Source organism: Peromyscus leucopus, chromosome 15, assembly GCF_004664715.2.
Source record: "Peromyscus leucopus breed LL Stock chromosome 15, UCI_PerLeu_2.1, whole genome shotgun sequence".
Lineage (NCBI taxonomy): Eukaryota > Metazoa > Chordata > Mammalia > Rodentia > Cricetidae > Peromyscus > Peromyscus leucopus.
In genome coordinates this window covers 65279402-65296282 of record NC_051076.1, presented here as the reverse complement: position 1 = coordinate 65296282, position 16881 = coordinate 65279402, and the positions used below count along the sequence as shown (strand labels likewise).

Here is a 16881-nt window from a genome sequence, read left to right as displayed (position 1 = left end):
TGTATGCTTTTGCTGCTTCTAAGGTATTTTCCTGGCAACACTGGCCACATCCAAAATTTCTTCCATCATAGTAATGCAACAGAAGACCCTGGTCAATCAATGAAGCACCAACATAAACTAAACCCTCTTTATCACACACATCATGTGCCTCTCTCTTCTTGTCTTCTGCATACCAAGATTTTGGTTTTTTCTTTATAGCGAATAAGATTAGAAAATGAAAACCAGGGATCAGAAATTAATTATTCCCAAGTAAGTACACAGTGCAGGACTCGTCAATTTATTGAATCCATAACTAATTAAAGTATGGCACTGGCATACCAGTCATAAAGTCACATTGCTGAGTTTGCTGATAGCCTCACATATTGACAAAGCCTGTCATAGTCATATGAAATTCACCATTAGCCATTTTTGGCTCATGTCTTTTACTTTATTTGAATTCATATTTACATCTGCAAAAATATAATCTTGATAAATATTTATTTCTTTTCAAATGTTTAATAAAAGGCTTTTAAGAATGCTTTTGTAAAAATCTGAAGAACTGTCTAGTTCCCACAAAACTACTGGCATTAAAATCCCACAGAATTCAAAAATTCAATTAAAAATTTTTTCAATAAGATATTTCTTTCATAATTTTAAAATAGTAATAAAAATTAACAACTTAACCACTTATAGCAGGTATTGTTTGGAGAGCCTCATGTCTTTATGAACGTACTAAATACCAAGTGAGGGAAAGTGCAGTGCTATTAGCTCCTCATCAGTGATGAGGGAATGAGTTATGTAGAACATAAAAGGGAAGAGCTGGAGAGACAGCTCAGTGGTTCAGAGTGAGCACTTCTTTTCTGGAGGACCTGAGTTCCGTTCCTGCATCTACGTTAGGAGACTCACCACTTCCTCTAACTCCAGACTGTTCTGGCTGCTGAAGGCACCTGCACCCCTATGTGCATGCTTGCATCCCCAAATTCATACTTAATCAAAAATAATAATAATTAATTCTTTCACAAAAGAAAGTAAAGGTAAGCAAAATAGAAAATAAATTCGCATAGAAAATAAGTACTATTCTTAAGTTTGTTGTTACTTGGTAGTAAGTAGATGTGAGATCCACTCATGAAGGATTTTCATGAGGAAACCTATAATTATTATTTATCTGTTTTGTTTTTAGTTTTAAAAATTTTTAATATTAATTTGATGTGTATGGATGTTTTGCTTACAAACATATCTGTGCACCATGTGCATGCAAAGGACAAAACATTTTTTTTTTTGTATTTTCTATCTCTATGTGGCTTATTTTTTTATTATTTTACTTTTCTCTTTAAAGACTTTACTATTATTATGTTTTTAGGTTTCCTTTAGTATTTATTGATAACATTTCATTATTTCCGATGTTATTTGTTACATTTCATAATTTTGATGTTTATTGCAATTAGTGTATTCTTTTTTATTTTATTTATTTATTTTATTTTATTTTACAATTCCATTCAGTTCTATATATCAGCCATGGGTTCCCCTATTCTCCCCCCTCCCACCCCTTCCGCTTACCCCCAGTTGACCCCCCATTACCACCTCCTCCAGGGCAAATCCTCCCCCGAGGACTGCGATCAGCCTGGTAGACTCAGTCCAGGCAGGTCCAGTCCCTTCCTCCCAGACTGAGCCAAGTGTCCCTGCATAAGCTCCAGGTTTCAAACAGCCAACTCATGCAATGAGCACAGGACTTGGACCCACTGCCTAGTTGCCTCCCAAACTGATCAAGCCAATCAACTGTCTCACCTATTCAGAGGGCATGATCCAGCTGGGGGCCCCTCAGCCTTTGGTTCATAGTTCATGTGTTTCCATTCATTTGGCTATTTTTTTCAATAATTGAGTAAAACCAAAATTTATTATAAGCCACAATCGTCCTAGGGACCTCCATGCTATATATATAGCCTCCATGGTTCTATGGGTTGTGGTCTGATTGTTCTTTATTTTATATCTAGAATCCACTTATAAGTGAGTACATACCATGACTGTCTTTCTGGGTTTGGGTTACCTCACTCAGGATGATTTTTTCTAGTTCCATCCATTTGCCTGCAAATTTCATGCTTTCATTGTTTTTCTCTGCTGAGTAGTACTCCATTGTGTATATGTACCACATTTTTTTCCATCCATTCTTCCATTGATGGGCATCTAGGTTGTTTCTAGGTTCTGGCTATTAAAAAAATAGTGCTGCTATGAACATAGCTGAGCATGTATCTTTATGGTGTGACTCAGCATTCCTTGGGTATATGCCCATGAGTGGGATGGCTGGGTCTTGAGGTAGTTTGATTCCTAATTTTCTGAGAAACCACCATACTGATTTCCACAGTGGTTGTACAAGTTTGCATTCCCACCAACAGTGGAGGAGTGTTCTCTTTGCTCCACATCCTCTCCAACATTGACTGTCATTGGTGTTTTTGATCATAGCCATTCTAACAGGTGTAAGGTGGTATCTCAGAGTCGTTTTGATTTGCATTTCTCTGATGATTAAGGATGTTGAGCATTTCTTTAAATGTTTTTCAGCCATTTGTGATTCTTGCTTTGTGAATTCTCTGTTTAGCTCTTTAGCCCATTTATTAATTGGACTGTTCAGTATTTTGATGTCTAGTTTCTTGAGTTCTTTATATACTGTGGAGATCAATCCTCTGTCAGATGTGGGGTTGGTGAAGATCTTTTCCCATTCTGTTGGCTGTCTTTTTGTCTTATTGACTGTGTCTTTTCCCCTGCAGAAGCTTCTCAATTTTGAGAGGTCCCATTTATTAATTGTTGTGCTCAGGGTCTGTGCTGTTGGTGTTTTATTTAGGAAATGGTCTCTGGTGCCAATGCGTTCAAGAGTGCTTCCTATTTTCTTTTCTACTAAGTTTAGTGTAACTGGATTTATGTTCAGGTCTTTGATCCACTTGGACTTGAGTTTTGTGCATGGTAGACAGATATGGATCTATTTGTAATCTTTTACATATTGACATCCAGTTATGCCAGCACCATTTGTTGAAGATACTTTCTTTTTCCCATTGTATAGCTTTGGCTTCTTTGTCAAAAACCAAGTATTCATATGTGCATGGATTAATGTCAGGGTCTTCAATTCGATTCCATTGGTCCGTATGTTCGGTTTTTTATACCAGTACCAAGCTGTTTTTATTACTATAGCTCTATAGTAGAGTGTCTGAGATCAGAAGGTGATAATAGTTCTTTTTGTAGTTAGGATGGAATGTTCTGTAGACTATCTACTAAGGTCCATTTGTAGCCATAACATCTGTATAGTGTCCATTTATTTCTTTGTTAAGTTTTCCAGTCTGGTAGAATCTGTCTTTTAGTGAGAGTGGTGTGTTAAAATCTCCCACTACTAATGTGTGGGGTTTGAATGTTGCGATTTTAAACTTTAGTAGTGTTTCTTTTATGAATGTGGATGCTTTTGTATTTGGAGCATAAATGTTTAGAATTGATACTTCATCTTGCTGGATTTTTCCCGTGATAAATATGTAATGTCCATCCTGATCTCTTTTGATTGATTTTAGTTTGAAGTCTATTTTATTAGATATTAGGATAGCTATACCAGCTTATTTCTTAGGTCCATTTGCTTGGAAAGCCTTTTCCCAGCCCTTTACTCGGAGGTAGTGTCTGTCTTTGAAGTTAATGTGTGTTTCTTGTATGCAGCAGATGGATGGGTCCTGTTTTCTTATCCATTCTGTTAGCCTGTGTCTTTTTATAGGTGAGTTGAGACCATTGATATTGATGGGTATTAATGACTAGTGATTGTTAATTCCTGTTATTTTTGTGGTTGTGTTGTGTTGTCCTTCTTTGGTGTATGTTGGTATGGGATTATCTATTGCTTGATTTTTCATGAATGTGTTTAGCTTCTTTGGGTTGGATTTTCCCTTCTAGTGCTTTCTGTAGGGCTGGGTTTGTGGACAGGTATTGATTAAATCTGGTTTTATCCTGGAATATTTTGTTTACTCCACCTATGGTGATTGAGAGTTTTGCTGGGTATAATAGTCTGGGTTGGCATCCGTGGTCTCTTAATGTCTACATAAGATTTGTCCATGATCTTCTAGCTTTCATAGTCTCTATTGAGAAGTCTGGTGTTATTCTGATGGGTTTGCCTTTATATGTTACTTGGTCTTTTTCCTTTGCGGCTCTTAATATTTTTTCTTTGTTCTGTGTGTTTAGTGTTTTGATTATTATGTGGCGAGGGGACTTTTTTTTGGATCCAGCCTAATTGGTGTTCTATAAGCTTCTTGTATCTTCATAGGTATTTCTTTCTTTAGGTTAGGAAAGTTTTCTTCTATGATTTTGTTGAATATATTTTCTGTGCCTTTGAGTTGGTATTCTTCTCCTTCTTCTATCCCTATTATTCTTAGGTTTGGTCTTTTCATGGTGTCCCAAATTTCCTGGACATTATGTGTTATGACTTTTTTTGTCTTTGGTGTTTTCTTTGACTGATGAATCTATTTTCTCTATCGTGTCTTCAGTGTCAGAGATTCTCTGTTCCATCTCTTGCAATTGGTTGGTTATGCTTGTTTCTGTAGTTACTGTTCATTTAGTCAGGATTTCTATTTCCAGCATTCCCTCAGCATGTATTTTCTTTATTGTCTCAAATTCATTTTTCAGATCTTGTAATGTTTCTTTCATCTGTTTAATTGCTTTTTCTTGGCTTTCTTTGATTTCTTCCCATTTTTTTGTTCGTTTTTTCTTCCATTTCTTTAAGGGAGTTTTTTATTTCCTCTTTAATGGAGTTTTTCATTTCCTCTTTAAGGGAAGTTTTTATTTCCTCTTTAAGGGAGTTTTTCATTTCCTCTTTAAGGGAAGTTTTCATTTCCTCTTTAAGGGAATGTTTTATTTCTTCTTTAAGGGCCTCTATCATCTTCTTAAAGTCATTTTTAGGGTTGATTTCTTCTGTTTCTTCTGTCTTGGTATGTTCAGGTCTTGCAAGTATAGAATCACTAAGTTCTGATGTTGTCATATAGGTCTTTATGTTGTTGCCTGTATTTTTGCACTGGCATCTACTCATCTCTTCCTCTGCTCGGTGCAGGTGGTGTCTGTGTCTGAGAGTGCCTCTCTTGTTCTAATTTTTAGTCTTGGTTTAGTCGGAGTTCTTGGTTAAAATGGTGCTATTTGGCTGTTTCTTCAGGGGCAGCTGATCTCTGTCAGTGAAGTATATATTTATGATTCTGGTGATCTGGTTTGGTGGCTGGGCAGTGCCTTCTTCTGTGTTACCAGGTCACATTTTGTTCATTCGTCAACTCCTCAGCTGATCTTGTTTCTTCAGACTTCTAACTGTAGGCATCTGAATCCTCTTCCGGATGGATTTCAGCTGAGCAGGATAGTCTCTCCAACACCTCCAAGTTGTTGGGTTTCACAGGATCAGCAGCTGGGCCCTGGGTTGTCCTCAGACAGAGTGTTCAGATTCATTCTGGTTCTATCCCACGGAGATAGCTTCTTCCCTGGGTGTTGCGGTTAGAGGCATCCCTGTTCCAATCTTTTGATTAAGAGTTTGTTTTCACTAGCTCTTCAGCGGGGTAATAGCTCTGTTTCTGGTTTTTATTGTGACTGTGTTTTCGCCAACTGCTTGCTGTGCCTGCCTGCCTCCACTCCAGGCCTAACTGCCTCTGCCAGGCCAGTCTACCTCTGCCAGCCCCCGCCACGGACGTACCTGCATCTGTTTGTCTCCGTCATTGCCAGGCCTGTCTGACTCTGTGGACTGCCGCCGCCGGGCCTGTATGTCTCTGCCGGCTGCCGCCTGGCCTGTGTGTCCCTGTCAGGCATTGCTGCCAGGCCCATCTACCTCTGTGGGCTGCTGCCGGGCCTGTATATCCCTGTCGCCGCCTGGCCTGTCTATCTCTGCGGGCCACCACTGTGGGCCTACCTGTGTCTGCTTGTCTCTGCCACCGGGCCTGTATGTCTCTGCCAGCTGCTGCAGGACCTTTATGTCCCTTGTTTGGCCATTGTTTCTCTGCGCGGCGGGCCATGTCTACATCTGCGACCCGCCACCGCTGTGGGCCTACCTGCTTCTGCTTGTCTCTGCCGCCGGGCCTGTCTCCTTTACTATTATTTTTAAACTACTTTTTTTTTTCTATGACTGTCTATACCCTGTGGGTGAATTTCTAAACAGTCTTATTAAATAAGAAACACAAAGCCAAATACAGGGGTGAAAGCCATGGAGGTGAGAGAAATAATGATAGCCACCAACTAACCTTAGCTCACCATGCTGCCTTAGCTTCTCAAGAGAACCCAGAAGAACATTTTTAATGACTGTCTTGGAAATAGGTAGAAAAATTAATTATTGAGAATTATGAAATAACCAAACAATTAGTACTACTTCATTGACAATACCAAAGTGACATTATTTTAGTGGAGACATACTTCCAAGCTTGGAAAATGAATGTCACCAAAACTAGCCAATGTTTGAAAGAATTTCTAGGGATTCTCAAGAAACATGAAGTTATCTTGTTTCTAGGTTCTAGAATTTCATTGATTTTGACTTTGAGTAAAAAAAGTGGCTAGCACAATTGTTCACACTGCCAACTTGGAGCACTGAGATTTGGGTGGCTGCTCACCTCCTGTTTAACACTACCTGCTGCCCAGCTCCTGTTAACATTTCCTGCTCCCACCTCCTGTTAACACTACCTGCTGCTCAGCTCCTGTTAACACTACCTGCTTCCCACCTCCTCTTAACACTACTTACTCCCCACCTCCTGCTTCTGGGCCCTGTGGTTATACACAAATGCCTCCATCATATGTTTCCTCTGAAAGCAACTGACATGTTTGTTCCTAGCTCCCAGGCAATCTTGTCACCTTTCTATACTTTTGGGGGACAAAAAAAAATGCCTGACTCTAGAGACAGTTTTACAAGGGAGAAGTAAAGGCATTGTTTTTTCTTGTTTCTAAGATTCTCTAAGTATCTGTGGGGTAATGCAAACCTACAAGGATGACATTGATATCCAGACAACTGAATTCCATTTTCATTTTAAATCACTGGCTTGTTTGCTTCATAATTATTTATTAAACTCACTTACTGAGGGAAAGCTGGTGGGCTGACAAATCTAACTACCACCCTGGTCCAGAAACAGAGTTATGAGTTAGAGCATCCCAACATCCACCTCGTCTATGAACTGCTGGGGCATGTAAAGGTACTGTACTTGCAGATCCAAAGCTACAGGATCTCCATGACACAGGACAACAACAGGATATCCAGGAGGAGTCCCAGTGAGGACCCAGTATCAATAGTGTAGCAGAAGCAAAAGGCCTTGAACCAGACCAATGATCCATTGCAGTGAAGGATGTATGGATGAAGGGGTATACTGTGTGACTCAATGGGCCACACTACAGCTTTCACACTGAGATTTTTGTTATTGTTGGTTTTTTTATGTTTTGTTGTCGGCCATACTTTTAAATTTTGTTTTGTTTGGGGCTAGAGGTTGCAAGGGCAAAGGGGTGGGGATGGGAAGGTGAGTGAAATCGAGATGCATGATAGGAAATCCACAAAGAATCAATAAAAGTTAAAAAAGTCTTCTATTTAATGTAAAAAAATATAGTGAATGCCGGATATTTTGCAGGATTTATTTGTGAAATACAATTTAGCGACTATTATACTTGCATATGCATTTCTGGATATTTTAAAGTAAGCCTTTTATTTGCTGAATCTAGCTTTCACATAAATCCATTAAACTATGCTAAAATGCAGAAAATTGAAGATTCTCCATTTTAAGCAGGTACCTCAAACATTACATTTAACTCTCAGGTTCCATTTTAGGGAATAAATACATCCACCAAATCACCACAAAAGTCTACCTGTCAGTAATAGTGATTATGTATCATAGCACAGTTGGGTACCACACTGTGATTTTAAAAAAATGAACAAATGATGTGGGTCCCTCACTTTTCTTTCAACCTGCCTTATTCCTTAGTATTCGTTATCCTCATGCTTACAAAAATAAAGCTATTAAAATCTTGTTTTTAAAGTAAAGTTAAAATAATATAGTATTATACATGACTAAGGCTTGAAGGCAAAGCTAAAAGTCTTTATTTTATTTAGCCATGGTAAATATGAGATACCAATATAAATTAATGTCTTGACCAAGGTCAAATGACCTGCCACTGCCATATACCCCATCCCATCTCAAGCTTACTCATTTTGAGAAGATTTTTTTTTTTATTTTTTCAGTTGAAATCTGTTTGCTTTTCTGTAGCCTATTTGTTAAGTTGCTAGTGCCATTTCATTTTTTTTAACTTAGTAGAAATGATTTCTTGAATTTATAAATGGAGTAATGAATTATTTATAAAAACAACAATGTTGGGTGGCCTGTTGAAGGAAATAGTATTATTCAAAATTTTATCATGATATAATAATGTAGATGTTTTCACTTTATTAATAAAGAAATTGAGGAGCACAGAAAATGAGAAACATACTTCAGCCCATCTGGCTAATGTTGAACTATTCATTTTAATTTTTAAAACATCTAGATGTTTCTAAACTCAATTAAAAGACTTTCTAAAGGTTAGACTTAGGCCTGTAAATAAGATAAATACATGTTGATTAAATTATCATGAATTCAATTTCCCATTTTAGATATAATTATCATTTTAAAATCCCCTTACTCTTGAAAGCATAGTTTAGTTCTATCATGTAAAATTGACAGCACCCAAAGAAACACCACACACCCAACATCATTAGCAGGGATATAATCATTGAGATTGTTCTAACAGACTCGGTAGAGAAAGGCATCCACCACTGGGGAAGCTTCACAATTCTCCATACAACACATTCATCAAGTTGTGTATTGAGCACAGAAAGCATGAAGGTCAGGTCACATTCATTGTGTAGACACGCTTCTAAATAATGCAAGTGGGTGTTAGAACTGATTCTGTACCACCGTGAGTTAAAAAATAACTATCAACTTAATCCATCTGCAAAGAGACCTCACAGTGGAAAGCGAAATCAAATCTTACAAAAGCATTATTATCAAGTGTACTAGGTAAGGATTGGGAAAAATTTAGAGAACTCTATAGTCTTCCATGTTTGTATTAGAAAAGAACTAAAACACTAACATCCTTGGACATGGAGAAGGTTCTTGGCTGAAGGTGCTTGCCTCCAAGCCTAATGATCTGAGGAAGATTCCTGAGGCTCACATGCTAGAAGGAGAGAACTGAGTCCCACAAGTTATCTTCTAACCTCTACACACAAGTATGGTGCACGGCACCTGGCATGCATGTGCACCCCCCACACACACACACACATAAATCATAAACATTTTTTTAATTAAAATAGTACTAAGGGTTGGGCTGAGGCTCAGTTAGTACAGTGCTTGTTGCTGAGCTTCTCTCCAGGTTCCACCAAACCCCGCAGTCCCACAATCCACGTATAAAATAATCACTCAGATGCTTATAATACTTATAAACTGTATGGCCGTGGCAGGCTTCTTGCTAACTGTTCTTATATCTTAAATTAACCCATTTTTATAAATCTATACCTTGCCACGTGGCTGGTGGCTTACTGGCGTCTTTACATGCTGCTTGTCCTGGCGGTGACTGCAGTGTCTCTCCCCCCTTCTTCCTGTTTCCCCAATTCTCCTCTCTCCTTGTCCCGCCTATACTTCCTGTCTGGTCACTGGTCATCAGTGTTTTATTTATATAGAGCGATATCCACAGCAGTGCTCACTTGGTATGCCTTGTATTTGATTCCCAGTACCTCATAAATCATGTGTGGTAGTATATGCCTGCGAGCCCAGCATTCAGGAGGTGATGATAAGAGAATCAGATGTTCAAGGTCATCCTTGTGTACATAGGTAGTTGAAAAAACCAGACTGACCTATGTGAGATCTTATCTCAAAAACCAGAAAAAAATCAAACAAAAGACAAACAACAGCAAAATAAGTATATAAATACACAAATGACTGTCAAATATTACTGCCTCCAATACTTTAGTAATCAACAATTTCATTATAAATTTTGCAAAACAGTTGGCAACACTAGGGTGTGGGAATTGTGTGGAAGTAAGGCTTAATATCCTAGATTTCCTTTTGTTTTTCTTATTAATTATGGGTTTGATCATCTAGTAGCTGCTAAACACTTTTCAAATTGGCCAAATAGCAAATACTACTAGTGTCATTTGGTACATTCTTTTATGTGTGTTTGTGTGTGTGTGTGTGTACACGTGTATGTGCTCACACACATGCACAGGTGGCAGGGGATATACAAATGTGTGTATAGTAAGCCAGAGATCAAACTTGGATGCCATTTCCAGTCACCATTTTTTTTTTTTAAGAAAACATATTCTATAGAAGGTGGAACTGACTGAGTGGGCCATACTGGCTGGCCAGGATGCTCCAAAGATCCACCTGTGTGTCTTTCTAGGGCTGGGGTTATGAGCATACCATGACACTCAGCTTTTGAATGGCTGCTGAAGTTCAGACTGAGGTCCACATGCTACTCAGCTACACAATGAGCTACCTCCCAATCCTCATTTGATATACTCTTAGGAAACCATTTAAGATAAATAATTTAAACAAAGAAATATTTATTTAAGATAAATAATCCAGAGGACCTTAGAAAAACTTCAAGGATTGCAGGATAAATTGTACACGGAAGTGAGTTCTGTAAAGACTTTACATTTAGCTTCACTGGACAGGGTCAGGGGGAAAGCATGCTTACCAGCTGCTGTCCTTGCACACCCCAGGCTGCATACTGCAATACTGAGTCCTCGACTTCTGGGGGATTCAACTCCCACACTTCCCTTGAAAAGATGTAAATATTTTCACGTGAGCAAACTGACGTCTGGTCTGTGAGAACTTAGCCTGACAGTGACTCATAAAACCCAGAAAAGCAAAGGACTTACCCAGTGTGTATGTTGTAAATCAAATATGAAGCGGTAAATGAATAATGAAAAATCTGAAATAAAAAAGAATAGAGTAATCAATCATTGTTTTCAGGAAAGTATTGATCTTAATGCACTCTACAGATTGGCTATTAGGGAAAATGTAAGACATATGAAATATTCCAATTAAGGTGATTATTGTGTTTTATGCCTTTTTAGCCAGAAAACATATCTTTTATTATCTATTCTGCCTATCCTGCATCTTTGTGTGTATGTTTGTTTGTGTGTGTATATGTGAGTGCATTCATGTGTGTGTTTGTGTGTGTGTGTCTGACCCTTTGGAACCTGAGGTCAAACTAGGCACTAGTTCCTCAGATGCCATCTCTATTTTCTTGTTGTTTTTTTGCCCTTTTTTTTTGAGATAGAATTAAATTCATTTTCTCTGTGTATCTTTCATGTATGTTGTTTTAAACTTATTGATTTTTTTTTTGAGTTAGGGTATCCTTAACTGAGGTAGAAATTTTCTTTGGATGTACCCTGTTTGTGTTGCTTTTACTGACACTATTTTGAAATATATTTCACTCTCTATGGCATAGGCCTAATTATATCAATATTTTAAGCATGCCTACCTTTCCCAGATACAGGACTTAACAACTTTCTCAAATTTACCTAACTACATGGTGTTGTGCTTACACACAATACCCAGATAATACTTGCTAAACAATCTTTCTGAAAGGAAGGAACTCATTTTTTTTTTGTAAAAGCGTTTGCTAATAAAATCAAACAAGGTTAGTACTTTCTTGCCATTGCAGTTATGCTTTATTAAATAGTTAGTTAATGCTTAGTAACCTTCAAGAATTTTTAAATTTTTATTTTTAATTATGTATACACAGGTTTGTCTGTGGGAGCATGAGTACATTAGTGCAGTTACTCCCAGAGGCCATAAAAGTGGTTGGATCCCCCAACACTGTAGTTACAGGTGGTTGTGTGTCGCCCCACAAGGGTGTCATGAATTGAACAGAGATCCCCTGAAAAAGCATCAAGCTCTCTGCACTTTTGAGCCATTTTCCAGCTCCTTCTTGAGCTATTTTAGTGTTCTCCCCAAATGTTTTGGTTCATAAAGCACTTGCCACACAAGCATGAGGATGAGAAGTTAGTTCCCTAGAATGCACCTAAAGCCATGTGTGGTAGTGCACGTTTGCAATCCCAGTGTGACCTTAGTAACATGGAAAACAGAGACATGGCAGTCTCCAGAAGCTCAGTCACCAGCTAGCTTGGCATAGACAGTGGGGAATAGCAATAGATCCTGTCTCAAGCAAGGTGCAAGGCAGGAACCAACACCTGAGGCTGTTTACTAACCTCCTGTTATCCAGCCATAGAGTACACATGCATTTGCATTCATGTATGCATGCACATGCAAACGCAAACGCAAACACACACACACACACACACACACACACACACACACACACACACACACACTTTCTTTTTAAAAGTTATTTTTCCCAAGGATAACAGCATCCGTAATAGGGCACCCTGAAACCTTACACACAGAAGGGTGGTACATAGTATGAAATTGTCTCTGGATTTCTGTCTTTTTCTAACTTGAAATGATGAAACTGAGGAATCTGGAGGAAAATGAAAAGGATAAATTAGGAAAGTAATGATGAAGGGGGTTCTATCCCATGGAAAATTATTTCTTCCTGAAGCTTTGTTAAGCTAGAGAAAAAAATCCCTAACTTGCCTTGCTATTTTGAAATATTATTGGTTTGTGGGTTTACGCTGATACTTTGCATTTTTAGTTTACATTTACAATAGGAATTTTGTTGCTCTGTTGAGGGTGCAATGTACAGACATTTTTAATATTGTCACTTAAAACCCACAGAAGTAAAACCTCTGCTTCTTTTCATTATCATAATAGTTTTGATTAAACAAATTGGCTGCAAATTCTGCAAAGTAGTATAAATATTCCTTTTTTTTCCCTCTAAAACCCCAATTTCCCTATTCACTAACGTTTCTCATTGAGGCTTTGTTCATCCATTGTTTATGGAATCATTTTTCAAATCTGAGATTTCCTTTTCTGAGAGCTAAAAGAACAAAAGTAATGTTTATTTTTATCTATGTTGACATTACCAACATATTCAATAAAATTATGTATCTGACTGCAAGTTTTATGATTTTTTTTTTATTTCTGTGTATGGCTGGCTGCATGCAAGTGTGTGATTGAACATGAACTTGCACATGTGTGCATGGAAGCTGGAGATCAAACTCAGGTTTTTCCCTCAGTTGCTCTTCAACTTGGAAAAAAAAAAACTCTGTCTACTTTGTATTTTGAGATAATGTCTCTGAACTCAGGGCTCACTTACTAAGCTATGCTGGCCAATTAGCCCCAAAGATCCTCCTGTCTCTGCATCCTCAGCACTAGGCTTTCAGGCAAATGCTAGCTTCTCTAGCCTTTTTAAAAGTATTTATTTTTAGTATATGCATATTAATATTTAGCCTGAATGTGTTTCTGTGCACACTGTGCATGCATTGTCATTTCCATGGAGGTTATAAGATTCCCTGAAACTGGAGTTATAGGTGGTTATTAGCCACCATGTGAGTGCTGGGAACTAAACCTGTATTCTCTGAAAGAGCAGCCAGTATGCTTAGCCATTGAAAGATCTCTATAGCCCCATGTCTAGCTTTATGTGGTTTCTGGGGAACAAATCCAGGTCTCCGTGCTTATATGGCATGAGCTTTACCAACTCAGCCACTTCCCTTACCCCTAACTCCAATATATTTTTAAAATGGGTTTGCATGTCAACCTGACACTGTGACCATGCTAATATTCTCTGCATCATACCAGTTTTAGCATATATTCTGACAAAAGCACTGACTTCTAGCTTGAAACTGTAGATATCACTTCAGAGCTGACAAAGAGATGAGAAATATGTCTGCCTCTGTCAACATCTTTTATCTCTAAGAGTTCTGTTCACCAAAGCAACCTGTCAACTGAGCAATTGCTCTTCACGGAAGATAAATTTGTGAACTATGTTATGAGTACAAAGAAGCCGTTCACCTCTGATCATCCAGTATACGTGGCCATTCACCCCTGCCACTGATCACTCAGCACACGTATCCAGGTTTCTAGCCCCACATTAATCATGCAAGCAACATTTCCTATGCATTAACATTTGGAGCAAAACAGACCACTCAAATAATCACTGAAACTTGAGTTGGTAGAGCCAGGGAATGTTGGCCTCTTTCTATAATATCTAGTCTAGAGGTTGCCAGCTCATATGTGAGAATCTAAAATATGTAGATGGGGGCTGGATAAATGGTTCAAAGACTAAAGTTCTTATGTGTAAGCATGAGGACCAGATTCAAATCCCCAGGAACTCATGTAAATGTAGACTGTATACATCAGTCGACCTGTGATGTCAGCACTCATATAAATGGAAGGTGGGCTTAGTGGCACTACTATAATTCCTGCTAGAGAAGATGGAGACAAGGATCTCCAGATCCAGCTGGTTAGGAAAGATAACCATATTGGTGAGCTCTAGGTTTGGTGAAAGACCCTGCCTTAATAATTAAGGTAGAAGATTGATTGAGAATGATTTCTGACATCCATAATGGGCCTTCCCATGCATGTATATACATATGGACAGACATACACAGACACACACAGGCACACAGACACACACATGCATGCACACATAAGCATTCACACTAATCATCCATATGCATACATGCCTACTTCCTACACACATAGGGAAAATGAAAAAAATAAGACAAAATTCTTAGCTGCTTCTCAGAGAATGTGAATTGGAGAACAGGAAAAACACATGTTTTTTTGATTTGTAGTCCATTATAACATTTCTTTCTTTCTGTAAGCATGTTATGATGGAAAATCACTGTTATGTTATCTTTAGTTTATAGCCATGACTTGTCTCCAAAGCTATAGTAGGTTGAAATATTAAAGGGTTTTGATCCCATCTATACATGCCACAAAGCCAGAAGTTTCTAAGATATCTTAAAATCTGGCATTGTACACAACTTAGAACTCCTTTCTGTAAGTTCAGTGTCCTTTGTCACAATGCATAAGGCTGGGCATGTCCACATGTCCATTTCCCTGAAATGACCTCAAACATGAACGTGTTGTATAACTTTGTAGAATTAAAATCAGATCTTATACCTACAGTAGAACATAGAATATGGATGATAAGATGGAAGGTGTCAGATAAGGCAGAAAGTATGTGTTTTCTCTCTGTCCCTCTCTCATGTGCCCCTTCTCTCCTTCCATCTGTAAAATGGGTGGATTTATTTAAAAAGCAGACTATTCAATGGGAAGTGTATCTGTCTTTAGTGAATATCTACTGAAAGACACTGTTCTACGCTCTCCCCTTATCCTGAATTTAATAACATTCATATCTTTAAATATTTCTTTCTTGTATTCCTTTTTAAATTTTTTTTGATATTATAATATAATTACATTTCTTGTTCATTAAAGAGAGACTATTGGTGTGGGGGGGAAACCACACAAGCAATCAATATGCAGAGTGGTAGAGCCACTGGATACATCTATAATACAACTCTCAAACCGTAGGTTCTAGGATTACTGCAGAAGTAGAAACAGAAAGATTGTAAGAGCCAGAGGATTTCCAAGTTTTATGTGAGATTGTGCCTCCTAGTGATATCAGAAGCTAAGTCCATAAAGTTCAGGTCCTGGGTAGACAGGAGCTGAACAAGAACAGTAGCAAGAGACATGCTAGTATTATATTGTATTGAAGGTGGAAAATCCTAGGAGGCCTCAACCCTACATAGAGAATAAAGGACCACTAAGGAATCTTTCTGGTATTCATTAACATTTAGCTCATTTGCTTTTAGTCATGGTTCATTTCTTTATGGGCAAGACAAATCTAAGTTCACACTGAGGAGTTATATAGTAACCACCTAAGGTGAGTAAGGCAGTAGAATAGAATGGAAACTGGGATGGTCTGGGAGATCCTTGTTCAGAAGCAGGTAAGTATGTGGGAAAGAAAGCAGTCAGAAAAGAGAAAAGCTGGGAACCCCTGGATAAGGCCACCTAAATCCCGCTAGTGTGGCACAGAGTTACAAAGTATCTGTAGGTGACCTATTTTTTATAATACTAAAGCACGCACAGATTACATGTAGAACTATGTGTAGTAGACAGAGCACAATGCAAAAGAGCCCCAAAGTCCATGCAATCCAAACAACCTAAAAAAATGTTACATGCAATGTGACTTACAAGCCAGCCACTAATTCTTTGTACAGTGGACCTGTTTGGGTTGCTAAGTTTTGTCTTAAATCAAGCCTGCTTCCTTCCTTGAAAGTCCATCTGTTTCTAGACTGTGCATGCTTTAGCTAGTATCCATTTGTCTCCATCCAAGTCCTTGTACCTGGATACAAGAACCTGTGAATTCACTGGAAATGCTCTGACTTGATCAGGGCTACTTACTTATATGTAACTCTGACCCTCTATTTAAACCCCATGTCAGGACCAGAAAGATAACCTTTGATGTTATGAACCATTTTGTATTCCCAGTGTGACCAAACTGAATACATCCAATCCACTTTTTCTGATTTTCACCGGTATTTGTTTAATTTGAACATTGAGGATGGATGGGTGAACTTGATTTATCATGGATGACCAGGGCCCAGGCTCTGACCCGAACAACTCTAGAAACCTTGGGCAGAGCAAGCAAGGACTTTACTATAGAATCACATCCCAGTTCTAACAAAGATGCTCAAAATTTCATTGCCAGGACTATGCATGAAATAATTGTGATTACCAAAGATAACAGATTTCACAGTTTGAAAGATGATTTAATATATCAGATCAAACACTTTAGCCCCTTCATTCTTTAGTTGTTTTTCTTTCACTTCCCCTTAGAACATCAGTTATTACCTAAGACATCTATGGGGATTCACGTCAAGGAGAATTAGACTCTCAAGAAAAAGGAAGTGGAGAGTAGAGTAACTTGAGCCTGAACCAGAGTTGGTATCTTGGCTTACCAAAGCTTTCTCTGCACTGTAGTTAAGTTGCTAAATTGATATAA

At 38.3% G+C, this 16881-nt stretch overlaps 1 protein-coding gene and 1 pseudogene across 3 annotated transcripts in view; both read right to left on the bottom strand.

The window, feature by feature from the left end:
* The window catches only part of Dpp10 (dipeptidyl peptidase like 10), a 1509398-nt gene that overhangs the window by 139632 nt on the left and 1352885 nt on the right, over positions 1–16881 (bottom strand). For all 3 annotated transcript variants that reach the window (XM_028883881.2, XM_028883880.2, XM_028883882.2), the window contains exons 6-7: positions 10841–10893; positions 10657–10738 (exon numbers count right to left, since the gene is read on the bottom strand). In XM_028883881.2, coding sequence (XP_028739714.1) covers positions 10657–10738; positions 10841–10893 — 135 coding nt within the window. The remainder of the gene's footprint in view (positions 1–10656; positions 10739–10840; positions 10894–16881) is intronic.
* LOC114703152 lies at positions 13596–13694 on the bottom strand (annotated as a pseudogene).